This window comes from Apodemus sylvaticus, chromosome 12, assembly GCF_947179515.1.
Source record: "Apodemus sylvaticus chromosome 12, mApoSyl1.1, whole genome shotgun sequence".
Taxonomy (NCBI): domain Eukaryota; kingdom Metazoa; phylum Chordata; class Mammalia; order Rodentia; family Muridae; genus Apodemus; species Apodemus sylvaticus.
In genome coordinates, this window is record NC_067483.1 from 89,165,914 (window position 1) to 89,188,098 (window position 22,185).

General features: G+C 41.4%; 1 protein-coding gene across 1 annotated transcript in view; it reads left to right on the forward strand.

The window, feature by feature from the left end:
• Positions 1–1,819: 1,819 nt before the first annotated feature.
• Positions 1,820–22,185, forward strand: part of Dnah14 (dynein axonemal heavy chain 14) — a 208,245-nt gene continuing 187,879 nt past the window's right edge. Inside the window, exons 1-8 of the mRNA XM_052201306.1 lie at positions 1,820–1,884; positions 3,335–3,456; positions 8,915–9,058; positions 10,701–10,828; positions 12,956–13,108; positions 16,002–16,117; positions 17,385–17,447; positions 19,869–20,007. Coding sequence (XP_052057266.1) covers positions 1,820–1,884; positions 3,335–3,456; positions 8,915–9,058; positions 10,701–10,828; positions 12,956–13,108; positions 16,002–16,117; positions 17,385–17,447; positions 19,869–20,007 — 930 coding nt within the window. The remainder of the gene's footprint in view (positions 1,885–3,334; positions 3,457–8,914; positions 9,059–10,700; positions 10,829–12,955; positions 13,109–16,001; positions 16,118–17,384; positions 17,448–19,868; positions 20,008–22,185) is intronic.

Genomic DNA, 22,185 nt, shown 5'->3' on the forward strand with positions numbered 1-22,185 from the left:
TGATATGTTTTACACTTGTCTGATCAAAAGGCAAGGGAAATATCATTTTACACCTTAAACAATACCAAGACTAAGCAGCACTTCTTCTGCTTGTTAAATATTTAGCGGTTCTAATTGGAGCATAAATAGATGTCACTCCAAAAAGGCATTGGGAAAGGCACACTAGTCTCTTAAAGGGCTTGGCAAATAATAGCCCCCAGGAGTTTGGCTGATGCTAACCCACAGGAGTTTGGCCGATGATAGCCCACAGGCAGGCTCTCACTTGCACCTGTTTGTATGGCACTCTACAAAGTGACAGTGACTATTTTGCAGCCCATTTGGTGACTGGTGTCAGTAATTTGAATCCCAGTCGAGTGAAAAAGCTATCCACTTTAGATTAGCAGAACCATATAAAAATACTGTAAAATAATAAAAGAAGCTGAGGGTGCTGTTATATGTCATTAACCCCAGCACTCAGGTGGCAGAGGCAGGTGGATTTCTATGAGTTCATGGCTAGCCAGGACTACATAGTGAGGCCCCATCTCAAAAAAAAAAAAAAAAATCTCAATCCTTATCACCCACTATATTTTTATCAATAAGACATTCACAGAAACTTCTTCTTTTCTTATGCATCTAAACAACTTGCCTTTCTGACCACAAGGCAAACATATTTCTTTTGGTTTGTTTCTGGAAAGCTTAGCAGTTTCTGCTCTGTCACAGGCTTAGGAGGCTTTGGTTCGTGATGATTTTGACCCAGTCCTTGACTCCTGGGGTCTGTTTCTTTATCTACTTTGAGGTGTCTCCTCACCTATTTCCAGGTGCGGCCCTGACATTGCATCCTTCAGTTCTTGACCGCAGAGAATGAATGGTCCTTCTGTGGCGAATTCTGATAGTTACTTCTTAAGTCTCAACTGAACGTTTTGTGCCCGTTTTGTGCCCGTGTCCAGTCACCACATAGATGGCCAGGTGTCGCCTCCAGTGTCGCCTTGTCGAGGTCAGCCTCCTGCTCAGCATCGGCATCGCTAACACTTCCATTCCTGCTTGGGCTTCCCTTGCTTTATTTGACTCATCAGAAGCTTAGCTTCTTGTTAGCTAGAGCCTTTTCTATCTTACGTTGATTTCTAGGCTTAAATTCTTGACTGTAGTTATCAGATCTTTCTATGCATCATCCTGTTGGTGACATATTTGACTTCCCACTCTGTTCCTTCCCTTCACCGTGTGTGTGTGTGTGTGCGTGCGTGCGCGCGCGCACATGATACAAGCTAAGCACATGCTTTTCCACTGAACCCCTTGCACACTCAGCACACGAGATTCCTAGTTCCCATGCACCCCTTTTGTTTTTCGCACTATCTTTGGGTGGATGGAAGCATCTGGAAGTGGCCTCTCCATCTTTTGTGTGTTCTGAAGTTATTTCTGTAGCTTGAGCCACTGTTGTGCTGATTTTCCTAAGTTCTTTAATGGTCTTCAGGAAGAAAGTGACCCTGACACTGATAATCATTGCAAGGGTTATGGTATATAACATGATAAATATGGTATAGCATGAATGTATTAAACACTAAAGTTGGGGCGAAAGTAAACCCCTCAGTGTAAGAAAGGAGGCATGGTCTCGTAAGTGCTGAATCTGGAGATTTTCACAAAGCGTCACTGTTTAGTGCCACGTCTGGACACTGGGCAATGTTCAAGAAATGTTCACTACTGTGTTAAGTTTCCTGGGAAGTGGGCAACTGTATCTTCAAATTTGAATATCAATACTAATAGTTATCAACCTGTCTGATATTAAGAACACAGCATGATTATGTGTTTTAGAGTCTGTCACTTCATAGTTTTACACGGAAACTGGATGGAGACATTTATACCCATTGACCTGACAGTTCAGAAGCCAGATGCGAACAAGTCAAGAAAAAGGTAAAAATAAATATGGGAAAATGAGGGTTTTTTTCCCCCATAGTAAAACATCAACAATATGTAGCTTCCGGAAATCTATGGTGGGGTTGTAGCTCAGTTAATGGAGTGCTTGCATACCGTGTGTGAAAGCCGGGGCTCAGTGACCAGCACCACGTTAACCTCACCCGGTGACTCGCGCCCATTAATTCTAATGCTCTGGAGGTAGAGGCAGAAGGATCAGAACTTCAAGATTCTTTTTCGTTGCATATTGAGCTCAAGTCCAATCTAGGCTACATGAGACTCTACCTTAACAAACAAACGACCTTAAAGGTCATGAGTGGGGAGAACACTGGACAAAACGAGACCGAGGTGTATAATGGCACATATGGATGCAAATGGCGCAATGAGAAATCCAGTAGTTTGCAGCCTAACCTAAAAGCTAACTGTAAAATGCCACATGAAGACTTATCGAGGGGTCTGGACTTGCCCACCTTGTCCAGGGGGCTCAGTTCTTACGATGCCCTTACCCTTATCCCATCTCGGGTCTGCTCAGTCCACTCCCAAATCATTACATTATTAAAGATAAGCAGTGCCTGGCCACAAGGAAGGTTTCATAACATGAGGGGAATGCATACAAATCAAAGAAGAAACAGACGACATGGAGCATAAAAGATCAGCAACGACGAGACAACCAGAAAAATGAAAAATGGTCAACTTTTAGAAATTAACAATACAGAGCAGTTATAGAAAAAGAAATAGCTCTTGAAAGTTAAAAGTATGGTACCAAGCTGGGCACGGCGGTGCACACCTTTAATCTCAGCACTCCGGAGGCAGAGGCAGGAGGATGTAAATAAATCAATAAAATAGAAACATAATATCAGAAATACAGCCGAGATGGAAAACAGAAGACAATGGGTGATGCATAGCTAACAAAGTAGTATATATTAGTCTGAAGTATGTCTCTAATAACAATAAATAAAAAGTTCTTAGTAAAAGGCAAAAGATGTGTTCAATCTGAAGGGAAAATAGTTTAAAATAACTTTCGAAAATGTCAAACTAGATACAGGCAAAACGCATCCTGAGAAGTATCAGAAGTGAAGTCAAGCTTTAAACTTTTCAAAATGTTTATTATTTTATGCTAACACCTGTTAGGCTCATTTAGCATTCCATTATTTCTTTTTTTTTTTTCTTGTTTTGGTGGGTGAGGGAGGGCGCTGACCCCTCGGGGGTCGTGTCAATCATTTCATTATTTCTATGTAAGTGTTTCAGTTTTGCTCTACAGATATCTAGCAAAACACTTTTGAAGGGATTAATGTGATTTTGTGCTACAAAGCAGAGAAGAGAAACTAACTTTATAGTGTTAGCCATGCCGTACAGTAAGCAGAGTCTGCGTTAGTTACAGCTGTGAAGCTTGAGATCCTGTGTAGTCATTGGTTTTCTTACAATTACTTTTTTTTTTTTGTCATCTTAGACATTCAACATATAAAGGCCGACGGTACAGAGATGGCAGGCCAGCAAAGGCTGTGGGGAGGAGAACATCCTCTGGGTCCTTGAACTCAGAGGGAACAGAAGACGACCAAGATTACCGTCCAGGCATGGCGTTTCTATGTTGTTTAGCTGTAGCACTTTCCTTCAAAATAGCAGCTTTGCTGTGCAACCACACCCAAGAGCTGCAGCAGGTGGAGATGCCTCCAACCATGAAAGCCGATCTTTAAGACCGCACGATCTAATAATGATATAGCTAATGGTAAAATTACAGGCATGCCGCCAGCACCACTAGCATGCCTGATGCCTCTGCTCTTTATAGTGTGATCGCCACTAACTAGACTTTACAATGCATCTGTGCTTTCTTAAGTCTTCACTGCTTTCTGGCTGTTTTATCACACACACACACACACACACACACACACACACACACACATACACACATCACACACCACACACACACACCACGCACACACACCACACACACATACCACACACAGACACACACCACACACACACACCACACGTAACACACACACACACTACACACACACACAGAGCCCATCCATAACTGCTGGTGTCCTGATTGCTCCTCCCACACCTCCCTTTCTGAGTCTTCCTTCTTTGTTCCCATTGCACCCTACCCAGTACTGCAAGTGTTAATGACCAGGTTCTCTCTGTGTTGCTCTTTGATGTCCCTCCAGACAGTGTCAGTGTAGAGCTCCTCCTCCATGCCAGCCCCGCCTCATGGTCCTCTGAGCACATGGAGGTGCTCCGTGCCTTTTTAAAAAACCCAAACAGAAGCACCTGGAAGCCTGTGCACCCTTCCAGCAGTCTCTACTGCAGGGTCGTGGCTCTTGACAGAGTAACCTGGAGTTCCTGCCTCTCTCTGTCTGCGATTCACTCCTCACTTGCTCCGTCCTCCTCCATTCTACTGCTAAGACTCTTCCAAGGTCACAGGATGCTTCCTCAAGGCTAAATCCTCAGAGATTGCTAAGAAATAGAGTAATCTGTTTTACTTTACCATTCTGCAGAAGGTTTCTTCTTTTGATAACTTCCTTTCACTTTGTGTGTGTGTGTGTGTGTGTGTGTGTGTTATGTGTGGTGTGTGTGGTATGTGTGGTATGTGGTGTGTGTGTGTGTGTGTGTGTGTGTGTGTGTGTATGTGTGCCGTGCCCACATTCCTACATGCTCATCTGGTATGAGGATGTGTGCATATGAAAACACATACAGTAAAGGCCAAAAGGCAACATTTGGTGTCATTTCTCAGATGCTACCTATCTTGCTGTATAACACAAGGTCTCTCTCTCACTGGGATAGCTCTGGCTAAGTAGTCTTGGCTTGAGTAGCCAATCCCAGGGATCCTTCTGCCTCCTCTTCCTCAGAAGTGTCATCATACAAGAGGGGACTTGGGTCTTCAGGCTTCAGCAGCAAGTACCTCTCCAGCCAGTCTGTCCCCCTAGCCCTCCCAATCCCTCTTTAGTTTCTTAGATATTTTTCTCTGCTTTCTACATCATTTCTTAGATGTTTTCCAGTCTCAAAATTAGCGGTCCTTTCCTGTCTGAACTAGACCAAACTCAAACCATTGCCATCTTTGTCACCTAAACAAGTCCATCAATACTTAGGCCACTCCTCCAACTGATGCCACCTCTGCCTGAGGATCAGTGGGTGGATCCCTGCGGGGATCTGAGTGCCAGACAGAGTTCCTGGCATTCTCCAGGCAGACTGTTTGAATTTGATCTTTTTGCTGTTTTCCTCGAGAGAAAGAGGACAGGAAAGTGAGCTGCATAGGGACACAAGGGTTGGGAAAAGCGAAGACTTGGCATCCAGGTTAAACAGCTTGAAGATATGAACTGTGGAAGGTTTTGTAAAGTGTGTGTGTGTGTGTGTGTGTGTGTGTGTTACCTTTATGTGTATGGTTTAGGTGTGGGTATGTGTATGTGAGTGAGCACATGAACCCACAGAGGTCAGATCTGTGGTAGTACCCCTGGGAGCTGCAGTTTTGAGTCATTAGATGTGGGTGCTAGGAATCAAACCCAGGCCCTCTGCTAGAGCAGTGTGTGCTCTTAACTGCTGAGCCATGTCTCCAGGGCACCTCCCAATCCCAGATCTTGCTTTTTAAGACACTGTCTTTACTATGTAGCTCTGACTAGCCTGGGTCTTGCTGTGTGGATCAGGATGGTGTCATACTCAAAGAAATCTGCCTGCCTTTCCTTCAAAGTGGTGGAATTAGAGGTATGCCCCAACACACCCAGCATCCATGACAAACAAACAAGGAGTTAATATGCTCCCATTTCTGTTTTGAAAAGACTACAGATTAAAGAATAAGAATAGACCCACGGAGACTGGTTAGCAGACTTTAGATGTCATGAAGGTAGTCTTAATCATTCTTGCTGATAGACTGGAGAGAGCAGGGTGTGTAAAAGGTAACGCCTAGGCTTCTGGAATTTTTAGTAAAGAGTAAGTAGTAACATACACTAAAATATGAAACCTCACACAAGCATCCACAGGGTCGGGGAGTGTGGTGAAATTTGGATCTTGGATACATTGAGTTGGGAGGACCTTTGCTTCATACCAGTCAAGATGCTGAGGAGACAGTTGAACGTGATTCAGGAACTCTGAAATGTCAGGCCAAAGATGTATTTGGGAGTCATCTAAGATTGTTTATGTCATGGTCACAATGAGACTACTTAGGGGAAATGTCTATCAATTAGGAGCCAGAAACAGGTCAGATATAGACATGGGATTTGTCAGCTTGAGACTGGACAGGATGAGGAAGAAATGAATATGTGGTATCACAGAAAACAATGGAAAATAACTATGAGAAAGGATTGGAGTTAGGAATGGTAGCTTACCCTTATAATCCTAGTACTTGGGAGGCAGAGGCAATATAATTTTTACAAGCTTGAGACCAACTTGATCCACATCGTAAGTTCTAGTCCAGCCAGGGGTACAAAATGTGACCCTGTCTCAACCTACCTTCTGAAAAAAAAAATAACGTCTAAAGTATGAAACATCACTAATACACTTATAAAATCAGAATTGGAAAATGTCTGTTGAGTGTACTGACCTCAAAAGTGTAGTCATTTGAGAGCCATTTTGGTGTAATTGCAAGACTGTAGTGGATTAAGAACTGAAAGATAAAAAATAAACATTTATAACTCTTCAGAGAAGTTCATCTTCGAAGAGACAACATGTGGTGATAACTGGAGTGTAGTGAGAGAATGGATTTAATGTGGAAGGGGCATGCAAAAGGGAGTTAACCATGCAGACTTAGAAATAAAGATGGAAAGGATCCTTCTGGTGTCGGGAAAGCCAGGCATCTCCTTTACTAAATCAGTTTGAGAGAGAACCATGGGTGCAGATGAGGGAGCTTGGTTTGTGTGTCAGTGGCAAGTTGAGGGAATTTCCATGAGATAGTCCCGCATGCTACCTGAGAAGAAGCAGTTAAGTCGAAGGACAGAAGCCAGAAGGTAATATTTGTTTGAAAGCTCAAAGAGCTTAGAGAAAAATTAAAAATTGCCATCGAAAGGGAGAAGGACAAAGGGATAAAGATCAGTGGAATCTGTGGTTTGTGTTCAGGGTTTATGATACAGTTAATTACAGTGAATTTGTGGGGTTGCCAAAGCCCACTTTGCTGTGAACCTTCATCTGATAGCACTGAGATGGGCAGATCTGAAGAGAGGCAGTCTAAGATATTGACAAGAGTATATGTAAAGATGTTATTTGAAGTGGATAAAAAGGAAAGGTGAAAAAAATGGAAGGATGGTGGATTGTAGGAGAGTTGTGGAGCAATGGGGTGGGAAGACTGTAACAGTAGGGTGGGCAGGCTGTAACAATGGGGTGGACACACTGTAGCAATGGGGTGGATAGACTGTAACAATTGGGAAGACAGACTAACAATTGGGTAGACAGACTGTAACAATGGAGTGGACAGACTGTAACAATGGGGTAGACAGACTGTAACAATGGAGTGGACAGACTTGTGAGGTGAAAGGCAGCCATGTTGCAGGGTGCAAAAGTAAGCTGAAAGGATGGAGGGCAAATGGTCTGCAGTATGGTGTGACAGTAGCCACTCGTGGAACAATTTTACACTGTTGAATTATATTTCTTCTAATCTGTAAAAACAACCAACCCCCTTTTAAGACTGTGTCATAGATGTGGCCTATAGTTGCGTACATGTTAGTGATGGAGAAGTCTGAGGAGATCTGGGGTGTAGCAAAAGGGCTTAGCATCAAATGGGTCTCAGTTTAAGAGCATGAAATGGAGAAGTGAGCCCTCTGTGGAGCCAAAGCTACAAGCTAACTGAGTGACCCAGCAACTGGATTCCTGAGAAATGTTGGAGTGTCTATGTATGCTGTAACAGAAAGCCAGGAACTTCACAGGAACAGGACCTTATTTTTAAAGGATAGAGATTGTTTTGGGAGTGGGGAGTGGAGACTGGGAAGGAAAACCTGCTTTCCAGCCTGAGCTATGTGGAGCATGAGACCATAAAGAGTTGCCAGTTGAAAGAGGCCTCCCTCGGGGAAGAACCACATCTTACAGCTCTTTCTCCTATAACTGGTCCAGGAAACCCCACCTTCTCTGGCCGCCCATCTCCTGAGAAACGCTTTTGCTGTCTTACAGTTTCCTCTTCCTCAACTTCTCATCCTACTCTAAACCTCAAAACCTTGCCATCTCTCAACATGTGATTCCTTGGAAAGGAAGAACACGTGAGTCTGCTTGGATCACACATGCCCCCTGAAGAGGGGCTAAAGGCTGAAATGGGACATGATGAGACTTACTGGGTCCATGCACTAAATGAGTTTTGTAGTTTTGTTTGTAGTCATACTATTTTTTCACCTACTAAGTTGTAGCTCAGTGCCTTTGCTGTATATATATTTGTTAAATGTGAGAGACCAATCACTTCTATAAATCTCTGTCATCAATAACTTCCCCCAGTCTTCTATATGTAACCCACCAGTTAAGTAAGGCATACAAGAAATATGAGCAATACCCTCTCTGCTCTTCTGCATTCATATTTAAATATATTCTAAACTCAGTCCCATGTTAAAGTTAATTAAAAGGTTTATTTCCTATGAGTATTCACTCTAAAGATGTATTCTAATAATAAAATTATTCAGCAAAGCCACTGACATTTACCTTAGTAAGGACTCTAACAGTATTAACTAAGTTAATCCTTGGCAGCATCTGAGGTTCTTACTGTAGCAACAGGTGAAGTATGGAAGATGCTAAAGTTGATCAGTATGAGAAGCTGCCACCATCATTAGCTTCTATTCCAAGAGGCTCTGGCTCCTCCTTGCCCTTTACTGCAGTCTAGTTGTCGAGGACACCCTCCAGGCAAGGGCAGTGCTATTTACCTCCTCATTTCAAAGGTGGGGAAGGTAAGACAGGTACTCAGCCTGCAAAGGAAAACAGCAGAAGACTAATACTGCTTTCAGTGAACTCAGGCAGTGAGCTCCTAGCACCTCATCTAATAGCTGACTCTACTGTTTGGTATATGAAATTACTATGGTATTGTTAGAGCTCACCGTAGATACTCAATTCATAATGTTTTTCTTCACAGAATACCTTGAACAAAGGTTCAGTCAGCAATGTATAGGTGTTTCCAAACCATTTCTCCCTGATATAAGGAAGGCAAAAGAAACGCCAAAGCAGACTGTCCATACAAACGGGAAGAAGTTCCGAACTCGACCGTATGACAAAGCAGGTATGCTGTGGCCCTGTACCAGCTTGGAGGGAACGGCGCGCACTGCCTCGGTTTCCCACAGCTTTGCTGCTTGGGTTGGACAGACTATATAGAGAAGAAAAAGTCTCATTGGGTCTTGGCAGGTTTTGTACCATAAAGAATTCTTACATTTTCAATTATTTCTGAAACTTACAATATGGCTAAAATTAACAAAGTATTTAGGGATTATGTTCTTACTGAAGATATTATATTCTCTGACTATAGTTTTAGAACTCCATGTAAGACAAATTAAAGCTTTGTTTTATGCTTCTAGTAAAATGGGTGTGGGGTGTGTATGTGAGGGGGATTCCCTGAGAGGGGGTTGTGTCAGGGGGAGGTGGAACTATGTGGAGATGTGGATATATGTGTGTTTGTGTAGTATATGTGTATGTATGTGTGGTGTGTGTGTGTGTGTGTGTGTGTGTGTGTCTTAAGGCCATGCACATGCTAGGCAAGTGCTCTACCACCTAGCTACATTGTCAGCCTCTGATTGTCTTCAATAGAAACTCACTATGTCACTCAGAGAGACTCACAGGCTGGCTTTGAAATCGAGATGCCCTTGTCTCAGTCTCTGGAATTATAGGTCTGCACAACCACACCTAGTACAAAGATTAAATACAATGATTAAATATCTAAATAGTTAAGCACATTTTTCCCACTAACATTTTTGATACTTTCTTTATATTTGAAATCATTATTTTAATATCATAAATTTTATAAAGGAAACTTTCCTGTTTCTTACTAGAATACCACAGTCCAGAGATGGATTTATCATCATGTTGTCATCATAATCCCTTATCCACATTGGGACATTCACTCAGGTTTTGCGATATCTCAGCAGAAAACCCTCATCTGTGCAGTAGTCGGCCTCCTCTGAGTGCCCCAGGGGTCCTGTGACTTCTGCTACTCAGTAGAATGTGGCACAGATGATAGGCTATCTTCTCCTGGGGGGTGGGGAACAGCTCACTGCATCAAAGGCCATCTTGTTAGCAGAATTTTCTAGTCCCTCCTTTGCTGGTTTTGAGGACACAGAAGATTTCTGTTGCTGTTTTATAAAATAGCACGAATTTCACTTCTCCGCAAAGAAATGGTTTTGTTCAGCTGATGTGCATGACTTGCAGCGGGCCTGAGATACAGAATGAAGTGTTAGAATCAGTGTCACCATTGGCGTGCCTTGTGTGCTTCTCAAAAGCTCCTGTGACTTGTTCTATGGTCTAATAAGAAATGCCATCGGAGCAGTCACTGGAGAGGAGAGACAGCTCACAGGATAGACCCCACGGAGGATCAAATTCCAGAATGCATAAGGAACAAAAGCTGTCAAGTTAACTCCCAGTTAGTTGATGGGCAAGGTGTCTGAAAGTCACAACATAAGGTATAAAATGCAAACACATGTGTGGAAACTGTTACACAGCATTAATTGTCAGGGAAATTTAAATAAGAAACTCAGCGAGTGTGGGTATGTGCATGTGTGCAAACAGGGTTTTCTTTTGAGCTCCTATTAAGGCTTAATTTTCTTCTTTTATTACTGTGTTAACTTTTATTACTATTTAATTTTTCTGTGTATGTAAATATTTGTAAATGGTGCCTAGACTTATATTGAACTCTAAAAACCCTTTTCTACCAGAACCAGAAGAGGCCGATGCCGTAAAACATATTATGAGGCTAAGAGAGAAGCTTGAATGGGAAACGCCATCATTTCCGAGTTCTCTGAAGTATCGCCCTAAGACTGTGGTTCCAAAGCGCAGCCTAAAGGTACAATTCTATTTTATGCCATTTCAACTATTCAAAATTAAAATGTGAAACTATTTTAATTTTTATTTAATTCACTATAGATATTACATCCATGCTCATTAATAACATTAATTACAACACATGCTGGCAGATATAAAAGAATCTCGATATAATTTATTTCACATAAATTATTATCATAATTATTTCATGACAGTTTTAAGTCTATAATACAGCTTGCATATGTCTCCCCCCATATTTTCTTTTTATTCATTCGGGTTACGGGAAAGTGTGTCATGTGTCTTAAATTGGAATCTAATTTTGGGTGTCTGTGTATGTCACTTTGTGACTTACAAAAATAAATAGAAGGAACTTGTTTAAGAAACTTACTAGAAACTCATGTTTTCAGATGCATCCTAGACTGAATCAGTAACTGAAATGTGACTAGTCATCTGATTACTCAGTAAACTGCTACATACTTAACAAAGCATTGCTCTAGACTCTGGGGTCAGGTGTTTTTTTCTTCAAAGGGCCCTATAACAACAAGTATTTCAGTCTTCAGAGACCATATGCTCTCTGTTGCAAGGAAGCACTCACCCTGTCTTTGTAGTAGTATACAACAAAAGGACATGACCATATGCCAATAAAACTTTATTTATAAAAATAGACACCTGGTCCAGGCTTGGTTTGCCAATCCCAGCTCCAGATGATTATTCTAACGACAAAAGGTCTTTTAATTTTTGTTCATAGCCAGAGAAGGTACATTCATAAATCGGATTTACATAGTTTTGAGTCTCTGTACATTCACTATGCTGTCTTGAGCAAGCTTCTCTCCTCTCTGAGCTTTATAGTTTCTTTGATCTTGGAATTGAGCTAATGGGAATTTCTCTAGAGAGTTGTAAAGACTAAATGGAAAAAGAACGTTCTATAGTATCAGGTAGATTATGGACATCATGTTTGAAAGTACAAAACAGAGCTCCAACTGTCCACGGCTGCTTTGGATCCTTGGATAAATTATACTTAATTTGTATGAAAAAAAGACTTGTGGATTCTATGAACACCAAGTATCCACCAAGTAGCCTTAGAAAATAGAATTAGGACAAACCTGGCATAGTTGGGCAAACGGCTACAGTAAAGCTTGTCACTCCACACTCTCGTGCAGTTATCTCATTGCCCGTTGCTTCTTATTTTGGGAGGTTGAAATTTATTTTTGAAGGACTCATGGTACAAGTTATAATTGGACCCAAAATAAGAAAACAAATAGCTACAACAATGGAAATTCTCTACAATAAAGAAAAACAACATGAAGACCATAAAACTGCGCCCAAAGCTAAATGCCGCAGTAACTGCAAACAGTTTAGTGCATTTGATTTGTCAGTGTCTAAGAATAACAACAATTGCTATATTATAATTTTAATAAAAATTACTCCAAAATGATTAAACTCAATTTTTGAATGATTTTTTTTTTAAAAATATCTTGATTAAAATGCATGTTTCAAAAGTAAAACAAAATAGCTCTAGAATTTACACTTTACATCTTCTCAATGGGCACATTTCCCAATCCTACCAAGTGAATGAGACTGACATTTATCATTCACTTGGAGGGTTCCAGGTCCTACTCTGTTACTTCATAAGTCTATGACCTTTCTCAGGTTAGGTGATCTGCAAAAACTTTAATTTCTGCATCTGCTTAATTATACTGAAAAGCATCAAGCCTGGGCCTCTTTAAAGTCGAAAGTTGTCAGAGGCATCCTTGTTCAGACAATATATATGAGGCACTCACCACTTCCTGTGTATCACCTACTCAGTATCAGCCGACTATAGCTGTTAGAAAACCTATCCCCAGCCCGTCACGAGCTGTGCAAATCATAGGCCAGAATGGAAGACGGCACTTGTTCACTGTCTGTCATCAAGTTCGTAATAGGGATGTGGATAAATATTTCTAAATGTCCTATCACTGTGTGTGTCTAGGACGGAAATGACCTGCCTTAACCCTTTCATGAGACTGGCCCTATTGAATTGGACATGATTTGAGGTTAATTTTCCTCACTGATACTATTCCTATTTTAATTCTGTCTTAACCTTGCTTCCACTGGATCTATTTAGCCATTTCCTTAATTAGTGTCAAAGTACGCTGCTTCTTTTTCTTAGGAATGCTTGAAAGATGACGGTGAATTCATATACTGCCTTCCTCTGGAGAACACCAGAGGCATGTTCAATGAGTATGATCTTCAAGCAGTCTCTGCCTACAGAGCTAAAAACAGCAAAGAATTTTGGATGGTCACTGCTTCATTTGTCTCAAAGGTAATGGAAAATGCACGGGCTCTGGTTTATGAATTACATCAGGAAGTATGATCGGGTCAGGCCACGTGTGATGGCGCACACCCAGGATCCCGCAGTGGGGAGACAAATGGGAGGAGTGAATCTGAGGCCAACCTGGGGTACACATGGAGACCCTGACAAGAGAATGAGAGGAGGGGAGTGTAAAAGTAACCAATTTAGAGGCTTTTTAAATGTAGCATTTTTTTTTACTTATTTAAAATTAAAATAAAGTTTTATCATTTTCTCCCTTTTGCCCCTCCAACCCTTTCCACATCCCTTCAACTCCCCCATGATTCCTCTTTCTCCTCTCAAATCCATGCCTTGTTTTTCTTTATTATCCTATAACTCTCCCTCACTCTGTGGTTGTTAGGCGCCTGGGGGTCCTTGTCTAGGGGTAAGGCCTGATGGGAATTCCCCTTCCATGTTCATTTGTCTATTGGTGATGTCCTTGTTCAGGTCTTGTTTAGCAGCCATATTTTTGCAATATCATGCCTGTAGCTTCCCTGTCCTTCCCAGGACTCAGTCTCTCAGCAGACTTCCTGGCCTTCTGACTCTTAGAGTCTTTCCAGCCCCTGTTCCGCCATGTTCCCTGAACCTTAGGTTAGGTGCAGGGGCTGTGTCATAGATGTATTTTATCCATTGGGGCTGGGCACCCCATGATCTGTCGGTCTCTGCATTTTTGCCAGTTGTGATTTTCTGTAACCGTCTCCATCTGCTGCAAAGAGAAACATCTTTGATGTGGTGTGACACCTACGCTTACCTGTGGATAGGAGGAGAAGTATTTAGACTGCAGCTGGGAATTGTGCTGGTCTAACAAGTGGCTGTAATAGCTTCTCTTCTATGACTCATAGCCTCACTAGCCCTAGATAGTTGGCTAGGGTTCCAGGACCAGACGTGTTCTCTCTCCTGTTGAACAGCCCTAGTCACTGAGATATGAATGCCACTACCTCAGCTTTAGGGATATCGTGCCGTGCTGGTCATTGTTGTGTTTCGTAGGCACCACAGCTGAGCAGAACTGTCCCTTAGCTTTCTCCCTTTACAGCTTGCACAGCATCTTCTAGTCCTCAGGAGGCCTCCAGGTCAGCTCCAGTCTTCTGAATCCTGTGTCCTCAGCCATAGGGATACATCTCCCACCTCTGGGAGGGGACCAAGAGCAACCATGACAGCCTGTTTATTCTGAGAGTCTCTTGACCAACAACTCAAAAGGAGGTTTCTCACGTCTAATGTCGGAGGTTTTGTTAGGTGAAGGGAACATTGCCAGTCCAAGTGACATAAAATTCATTTCTATAAGTATCCCGGCCCGCGGGACCTAGTTATTCAGGGAGCCGAGAAGGACCCAAGCCTGGAAGAGAGAAATGGGCGGGACAAAGGAGGAGACCAAGCAGCAGGAGTTCGTGTCAAGGTCTGTTTATTAACGGGAAGAAGGCCTAGTTTTAAGCCCACTGTAAGGAGAGATAAGGAGGGGCTGCAGGAGAGTAGTTTAGGGCACAGAAGAAAGGGTGCAGATGCTGGCGACAGGCTGGTGGAGGCTGGGGGCATCTTACAGCCTTTCTGGAATGTTGGTTCTTCTCTAACAACCTCAGGTGTTTGTCTAAGATAAGGATCAGTTGGTTCCCACAATCATCCTTGTAAAAGAGGCTTCTAACAAGGGGTCAGCAAAAGGGGATTCTCAAGGTGGGGGCTGTTGAAGGCCTGATTTCCCGCCATTTGATCTCCTACATATATGTATATATGTATGCACATACAGTTGTATGTAATTTATCTAATTTTAGGTAAATGAAACAATATGATTTCTCTATTTGTGGTTTAGATAAACTCAGTCATTTAGGAAATCAATGTTTAAGAAATAGCTTGGGAGAAAATTACTTAATAATAATGTTTTCTTCTTTTTTGGTACAGATAAAGGTTTCAAAATTCAATTGGAATTTTTCTCCTATTAAATACTTTATTATTTTACATAATTTTTTAAAGTGAAAACTAGAAAACAGGCATTTGTTTGCATAAGAGGAATGATAAATATTTATTTGTGTGTGTGTGTGTGTGTGTGTGTGTGTGTAAGAGAGAGAGAGAGAATGAGTGAGTGTATATGTGGTATGTGTGTAGAGGAGAGGAGAGGACATTGAGTGTTCTTCAGGGGCCATCCACTTTCGTTTTTTGTGGTGGGAGATAGGGTCTTTCACTGCCCTGGAACTCACCAAATAAGTAGGCTGACTGGCCAAGCCCCAGGGATCCGCCCATCTCCAGCTCCCCAAGGGTTCCACTGCGCCCAGATTTTTAAGTGGGTTCTAGGGATTGAACTCAGGTCCTCATGGTTGTATGCCCAGCACTTTACCGGTTAAGCAATCTTTCCAGCTCAACAAGGAATACTTCTATGGGTATATTGGTCAGAAACTTGATCAGATGTAGAAATCCTCCCATTAAGTGCGTAGCACTATGACCACAGATTATAATTAGCCAACTGCGATCCTTTGTTTAATAGCCATCTGTTTTCTTATGCTCTCCCAACTGTCTAACTAAAATCAACTTAGCAGTATAATCAAACAGGACCACAAACCTGTGTGCTAGACAGGCATCCTGGCGTGGAGCTGCATCCTCGACCACATCATAATTTATACAAAACATGAAAATTGTGAGGCAGAAAACTTGTCGAGTTTTTTTTTATAAAAATATCTCTGGATAGAGAGGAAGTTTTTCCTCTCTGTAGAAGCACAAGAAAGCAAGCTGGAGAAAATGCCCGGGGCAGCAGCTGTGTGGAGGGGTGTCAGATTCGGGATAGATGGAGTGGACGAGGAATTGGGGTGCAAAGGGCGAAGGCGGGCCTTTTCAGCATCTTGAAAGCGGAAATCAAGTCTTTTTTTGTGCTCTGTAATTCTAGATCACTAAAACAGGCATCAACACGGAAGAGGTGGAACTTATGCCTACTCTGGACTGGCTTTCAGAAAGACATTTCTTCTATTTACTGCAGAAGTTTAAGATATTTTACAACTTCCGGTGAGATGGGAGCAAAGGAAACTCACGCTTGGTAGTTTGTGTAGTAAGAGCAATTGTCTCACAGCATCTGATCCCACCAAAGGACGCGGCTCGTGCGTGCGTGCGTGCGTGCGTGCCTGCGTGCGTGCAGCTTTAGAGAGGGGGAGGGGTAAATGTGTTTTAGACCAGGGAACTTTATCCACTTAAGAACAAAGTTTTTTAATTTTAATCTTTTCTGGATAAATATTAGCAAAATGAATGATGCTGTATTATCTGTCAAACATTAGTGAATAATCACTAAAGATTTTACCTTCTCTTCATGCCCTTCTTACTGAAATGCTAAAATCCTACCTCTGTGTGTCCTCCCCAGCTATTGGCTGCGGGCATCTTTATTTACCAATCATAACCAACTGGGGGGAGGGTCCCAGAATCTACATGCAGACCCCCTCATGTAAACAGAGTTTTGGGGAGCATAATTAGCATTCATAATACAAGCAGCTACATCTGTGAATCTATCTATATATCATCTAATATATATCTATATTTTTATCTAATATATATCTATAATCTATATATTATCTAATATATATACTCTAATGTAGATGTATCTGTAATCCAACCCTTTTCTAGTTGGATGCTTTTCTCCATTGTTTCCTTTCTGCTTCATATTGCAAGCGCTACTTAATGTATAAAAATATAATTCATAGTTTATGGTATATGCACACGGGAATGTATTGTGTGTGATTTTAGATAAATGTAAAATAGCAAGACTCCTTGAGGTTTTCTCAAACAATGTGCTGTTATTTCTCCCTCCTCCAACCCCTCCCCTCCCTAGCTGGATTTCCCCTCTCCATTGTTTCCATATCACAATATATAAATTGTGTATATATATAGTTGTATACAAATTTATAATATGTATTATATATGCATATATAATATGCATATTATTATAATATATAATGTATGTATAATACATATACAGATCATAACATATGTATAATTAATGTATAAAAACACATTTAATTTTTAAAAATATTTATTTGGATGCTGCAGCCAAGCAAATTCTGTATCTATAGGAAATGTAATGACTTCCGCTTACATTCATTAGCCTTTTGCTTTATGTTTTGTTGGTTTTGGAGAAAATTTGGATGGCTTAGCATTTATTTTTGGTGGCGCAAAACAAAACATAGTCTAAGGAATTCTCTGACATTACTTAGATGCTAACAAAGGCGTTTGGTGTAATTATATGACTTGGAAGACTTCAAGAAGTACTTTTTTTTCTTTTCAGGATAAATAAAGCCTTTGTTACCTGGAAACTGAATGTTAAAAGACATAAGACAGAGGCTAGCAGGTAAATCTTAATATACAATGTATACAGATTCCAAAAGCCAAAGGATTTCAAATGTAGTATGAATTGGAGACGCTTGAATTTTAATTCAGATTGGGAAGTTACATTATGCTGATGTTCTGAATACATTTGACGCCTCTCCCTCCCCTTCCCCCTCCCCTCCCCTTTCCTTCCTGCTCCCCTCCCCCTCCCTCTCCCCCTCTCGGTGCTACAGAGGAATGTTGAGCCCTGTGCATGCTAGGCTAGTGTTCTCCCACTGAGATCTATCCCCAGATCAGCAGTTTTCCCCATCTGTGTTCTTTGAAGATACTTAAATGCTTCTAATATGTCACAGGCTGCCATTGTGTGACCACACTGCTGTGAATTCCTGCTGAGTTCCTAGGGTCCCTTCATCTTTTTTGTTTGTTTGCTTTTTGTTTTTCTTTTCCCAAACAGAAATGACATAGTCAGAGATAACAGTTGGCCTTGTTTTGTGCGATTTCAAGCAGCTATGTGATTTTTCTTGTCTTTAGTAAATATTTTATATTGCTATAATTGTGACTTGAAATGCAGTTGTAAGAAACAACACAGAGAAATCCTCTGCGCCCTTTCCTACCCCTCCCCGCCCCACCAACCCCCGCTTCCGTGGCTCACAGGATTATGGAACATTATGATGGGTAGAATGTTAGTATTGATTAGTACACAGGATATCACTGTCACCACAGTATCTATCACGTTTGCCCCGTGACTGCCATTCCCTCATCACTTCCTGTCCAGTGCCTCTCCTTACCCTGTGGTAACTACTGATCCAGTCTCTGGTTCTATAGTCTTGTCTTTGAAGGAGTGTTCTTATCAGAAATAGTAATAAAAATGCAAGGCAAGTTCACAGACTCAAGACATGGATTGTAATGGTGGTTCTCAGGTGTACACTCAGCTCCAAATGGGCCAGATTATATATCTTCTGTCTGTCTGTCTATCTAATCAGTCTTTACCCTGTTCATCATACTTCAGTAAAGAGGTTTCCAAAAAACACAAATATTACGTAGAAAGAATCCTCTATCAATAGTCGTTTGGTTAGTGCTCAGAAGTGTTCTTAGATTGAGCTGTACTGTAGTTTGTTCAATCCATTTCTCTGTTGATGTACACTTGCATATTTTCGAGAGTTTTGTCTGTCATAGAAAGCTGCTGTAAATATTTGTGTATATTTCCACTTCTCTGGGGTAAGCACCAAAAGTTAAAAGTCTGAGTCATATGGTCATTCATTGGATGTTTGAGTAGGTTGTTTGTTTGAGTCAGGGACTTACTGTATACCCAGGCTGATCGGGCACCTTCCTGCCTCAGCCTCCTGGGGACTGGGATTATAGGCATGGGCAATCCTGCCAGCCTGTATTTAGTTTTTGAAATAGTTGACAAACTAATTTCCACAACGGCTGTGCCTTTTGTTGTTCCCATGATCAATACAGTTTCTTTTGCATCTTTGATATCATTTGTATTGTCACTAGTTTTAGTTTCAGACATTCTGATAGGCATAGTAGGATCTCAGTATGTTTTAATTAGTATTTTCTTAATGCTATGACTCTAACTTTTTTTTTTTGAGACAGGGTTTCTCTGTGTAGCCCTGGCTGTTCTGGAACTCACTCTGTAGACCAGGCTGGCCTTGAACTCAGAAATCCGCCTGCCTCTGCCTCCCAAGTGCTGGGATGAAAGGCATGCACCACCGCCACCTGGCTTATGACTCTAACTTTTATTCTACTAATGGTGACTGTCTCTTCATGTCATCATGCAAGTATTTTCCATGTCTATCCTCATTAGGGAAGCAGCTCTTTGTGTCGCCACACAAGGACTTTGGAAGGCAGAAGGGCCCGCTCCCCACAGAAGGCGACTTTGCTGTTACTACTTCAGGTCTTAAGGAACCCTCTCTCTTCCATTCTGCCTTTTCTCCTGTTCCTATTCTGCCCTCCTCATTTTCAGCGTTGGCTGTGGTTTGTCCTCCCTTTGTGATCACAATACATAGAAAAAGAGGATCAGAAAGAAGAAGAAAAAGTCCTTCTTTACTTTATATACAGACAGGAGTCTTCAAGAATTATTATCAAAGTTGTCCCTTATCTAGGGAACATTCCTCTTGTTACTTGGAGAAAATTATTTAGATTTGACCCGGTTCAGTTTTCCCAGCACCCACATGGCAGCTCACAATTATCTGTAACTCTAGTTCCAGGGGAATCCAACACCCTCACACGGAAATACACACAGGCAAAAACACCAATGCACATAAAATAATAAAAGAAAACAAATAAAAATATATCTTAAAATGTACTAAGTCGATGGCACATATAATAATTTTTTCATAACTTGATACATCAAAATTCCCGGAACTCAGTGGCGTGATGCCACCTGTTTTATTCCTTTGGAATGAGAGCTCAGTCTGTGGATATCCCCTCCTTTCAGGTCATACCTGTATAACCATCTTTTTTGTGCTGATGAGTTATTTCAAACTTGTTTGCTTTATGTGAGAGGACTCTGTGAAGATGCCTTGAGTCTCAAAAAGAACCACAAAGACAACCCATCTGCCATCAGCCTTATCAAGGTGAGTAGACTCGCAGTCCCTGTAAACCAGACAGGTACGCAGAGTCTGGGAAGGCTATCATGAAGTTTGGGTAAAAGAAGCAATTTCTAGATCTGTGAGTGAGTCACTGTGGATGGTGTGATAAGTAGTGGTAAAGAACATGGGGAACAATGACAGTCAGTTGGGGGAGTTAAACGTTTTTTTAGAAATTCAGGCCGACATTTTAACAGAAATGACAGAAGCTGTGGTCACATGTCTCTCAGAAGTGCAAAATTACTTGTAATTAATAGTTTCTAACACATGGTGGTTACTATCTTCTCTTCCCTTGGTATTCCATGTCAAGAATTCATCACAAGATGCAATTCAACAGTCTTGGTTTAATGAATGAATGTTCCTGTTTCAGGACTTTAGGAAAGATGAGTTTACTAGTGACCCGATTTGATTAACTTATCGTAAGCTTTTTTGAAAAATATTAAACACATAGAACTATAAGTCTTAAGCGTTCCATATAGAGTTAAACAGGATTTTAGCAGATTTTACTTCACTGTCTCAGTATGTAGGGAAATGCTGGAAGGTAAAATAGTCCTCTACATCAAGAAAGAGAAATGTAAGGGGGTTGGTCAAGTTGTGAGCTTGATAATCTCAAAAAAGTTTCTGTGTTGAATATACACTTGTAATAAGATTAATACCTAACATAATACTTAAATTGACATAAATTTAGAATTAAATCAACATAAATTTAGAATCAAGGTTATATAGTAATTATTCAATATTCTTGGAGCAAATGAAAATTCAGGAGGATGAATTCATCCCTACATATAGAACATATTTTGGTTTTGTTTGTTTTTGATTGGTTTGAATTGGTTTTTGGTTTTTTGATACATGGTCTCTCAGTATAGCTCTGGCTGTCCTTAGAATATGCTCTGTAGATTAGACTGGCCTAGAACTCAGAGATCCTCCTGTCTCTGCCTCCACCACCTGGCCATATTTTATATATCGATATTGAGGATATTAGTACCAGTGTTTCCCTCTCCTTTTTCTCTTAGTTTTACTAGACAGTTTTACTACACAGTTTTCTGTGTACATCAGTTGGCCTGAAGCTTGTGGTGGGGACCAGACTGGCCTCTAATTTGTAATCCTCCTGCCTTAGCTTTTCCAGTGCTAAGATTATGAGACTATGCTACAACTGACTATTATTTCAAAAGTATAAAATTCAGTTCATCTCAGAGATTGATGAGGGAGAAAAATCTTTGTATGGTTCTTGTGTAGGAGGAAATGCCTGTTTTAGATTGTCTTATGAATAAGCTGAATAGCAAAAATTTTAAATGATGAATAGGGGGCCAGGTATGGTGGTACACACCTTTAATCCAAGTACTTGGGAGGTAGAAGCAGACAAGTCTCTGTGAGTTCAAGGCCAGGCAGGATATATAGTGAGTCCTGTCTCAAAAAACAAAAGAGGAGGAGGAGGGGAAGGAAGAGGAAGAAAAGAAGAAGAGAAGAAGGAAGGACGGAAGGAATGAAGGAAGGAAGCAAAGGAGGGAGGGAGGGAGATGGACAGAAATTATGAGCAGAACAGCTGACAGTCCAGGAAACCCATATGTCTGTGCCCAAGACGCCAGTGGGTAGCAGTGCTCACAATGACAGAGAAAAGATGTTAGGCTTTCCTGGAGACTTCAGATCCTGTGAGCTTTCCTTAGAGCACCAAGACTTCCAAATTTTTACTTTCAAATGGCAGAACTGAAAGAGATCATGGTTTGTCCATGTTCACAGAATAGGGCAGAGACTTTTATGTTTCAAATTTAGGAGTAGACTGTCTTAGCCAGGGTTTGTATTCCTGCACAAACATCATGACCAAGAAGCAAGTTGGGGAGGAAAGGGTTTATTCAGCTTACACTTCCACAGTGCTGTTGATTACCAAAGGAGTCAGGACTCACTCACACAGGACAGGAAGCAGGAGCCGAGGCAGAGGCTATGGAGGGATGGTACTTACTGGCTTGCTTCCCCTGGCTTGCTCAGCTTGCTTTCATATAGAACCCAAGACTACCAGCCTGGGGATGGCACCACCCTCAAGGGGCCCTCCCCCCTTGATCACTAATTGAGAAAATGCCTTACAGCTGGATCTCATGGAGGCATTTCATCAAAGAAGGCTCCTTTCTCTGTGATAACTCCAGCGTGTGTCAAGTGAACCCACAAAACCAG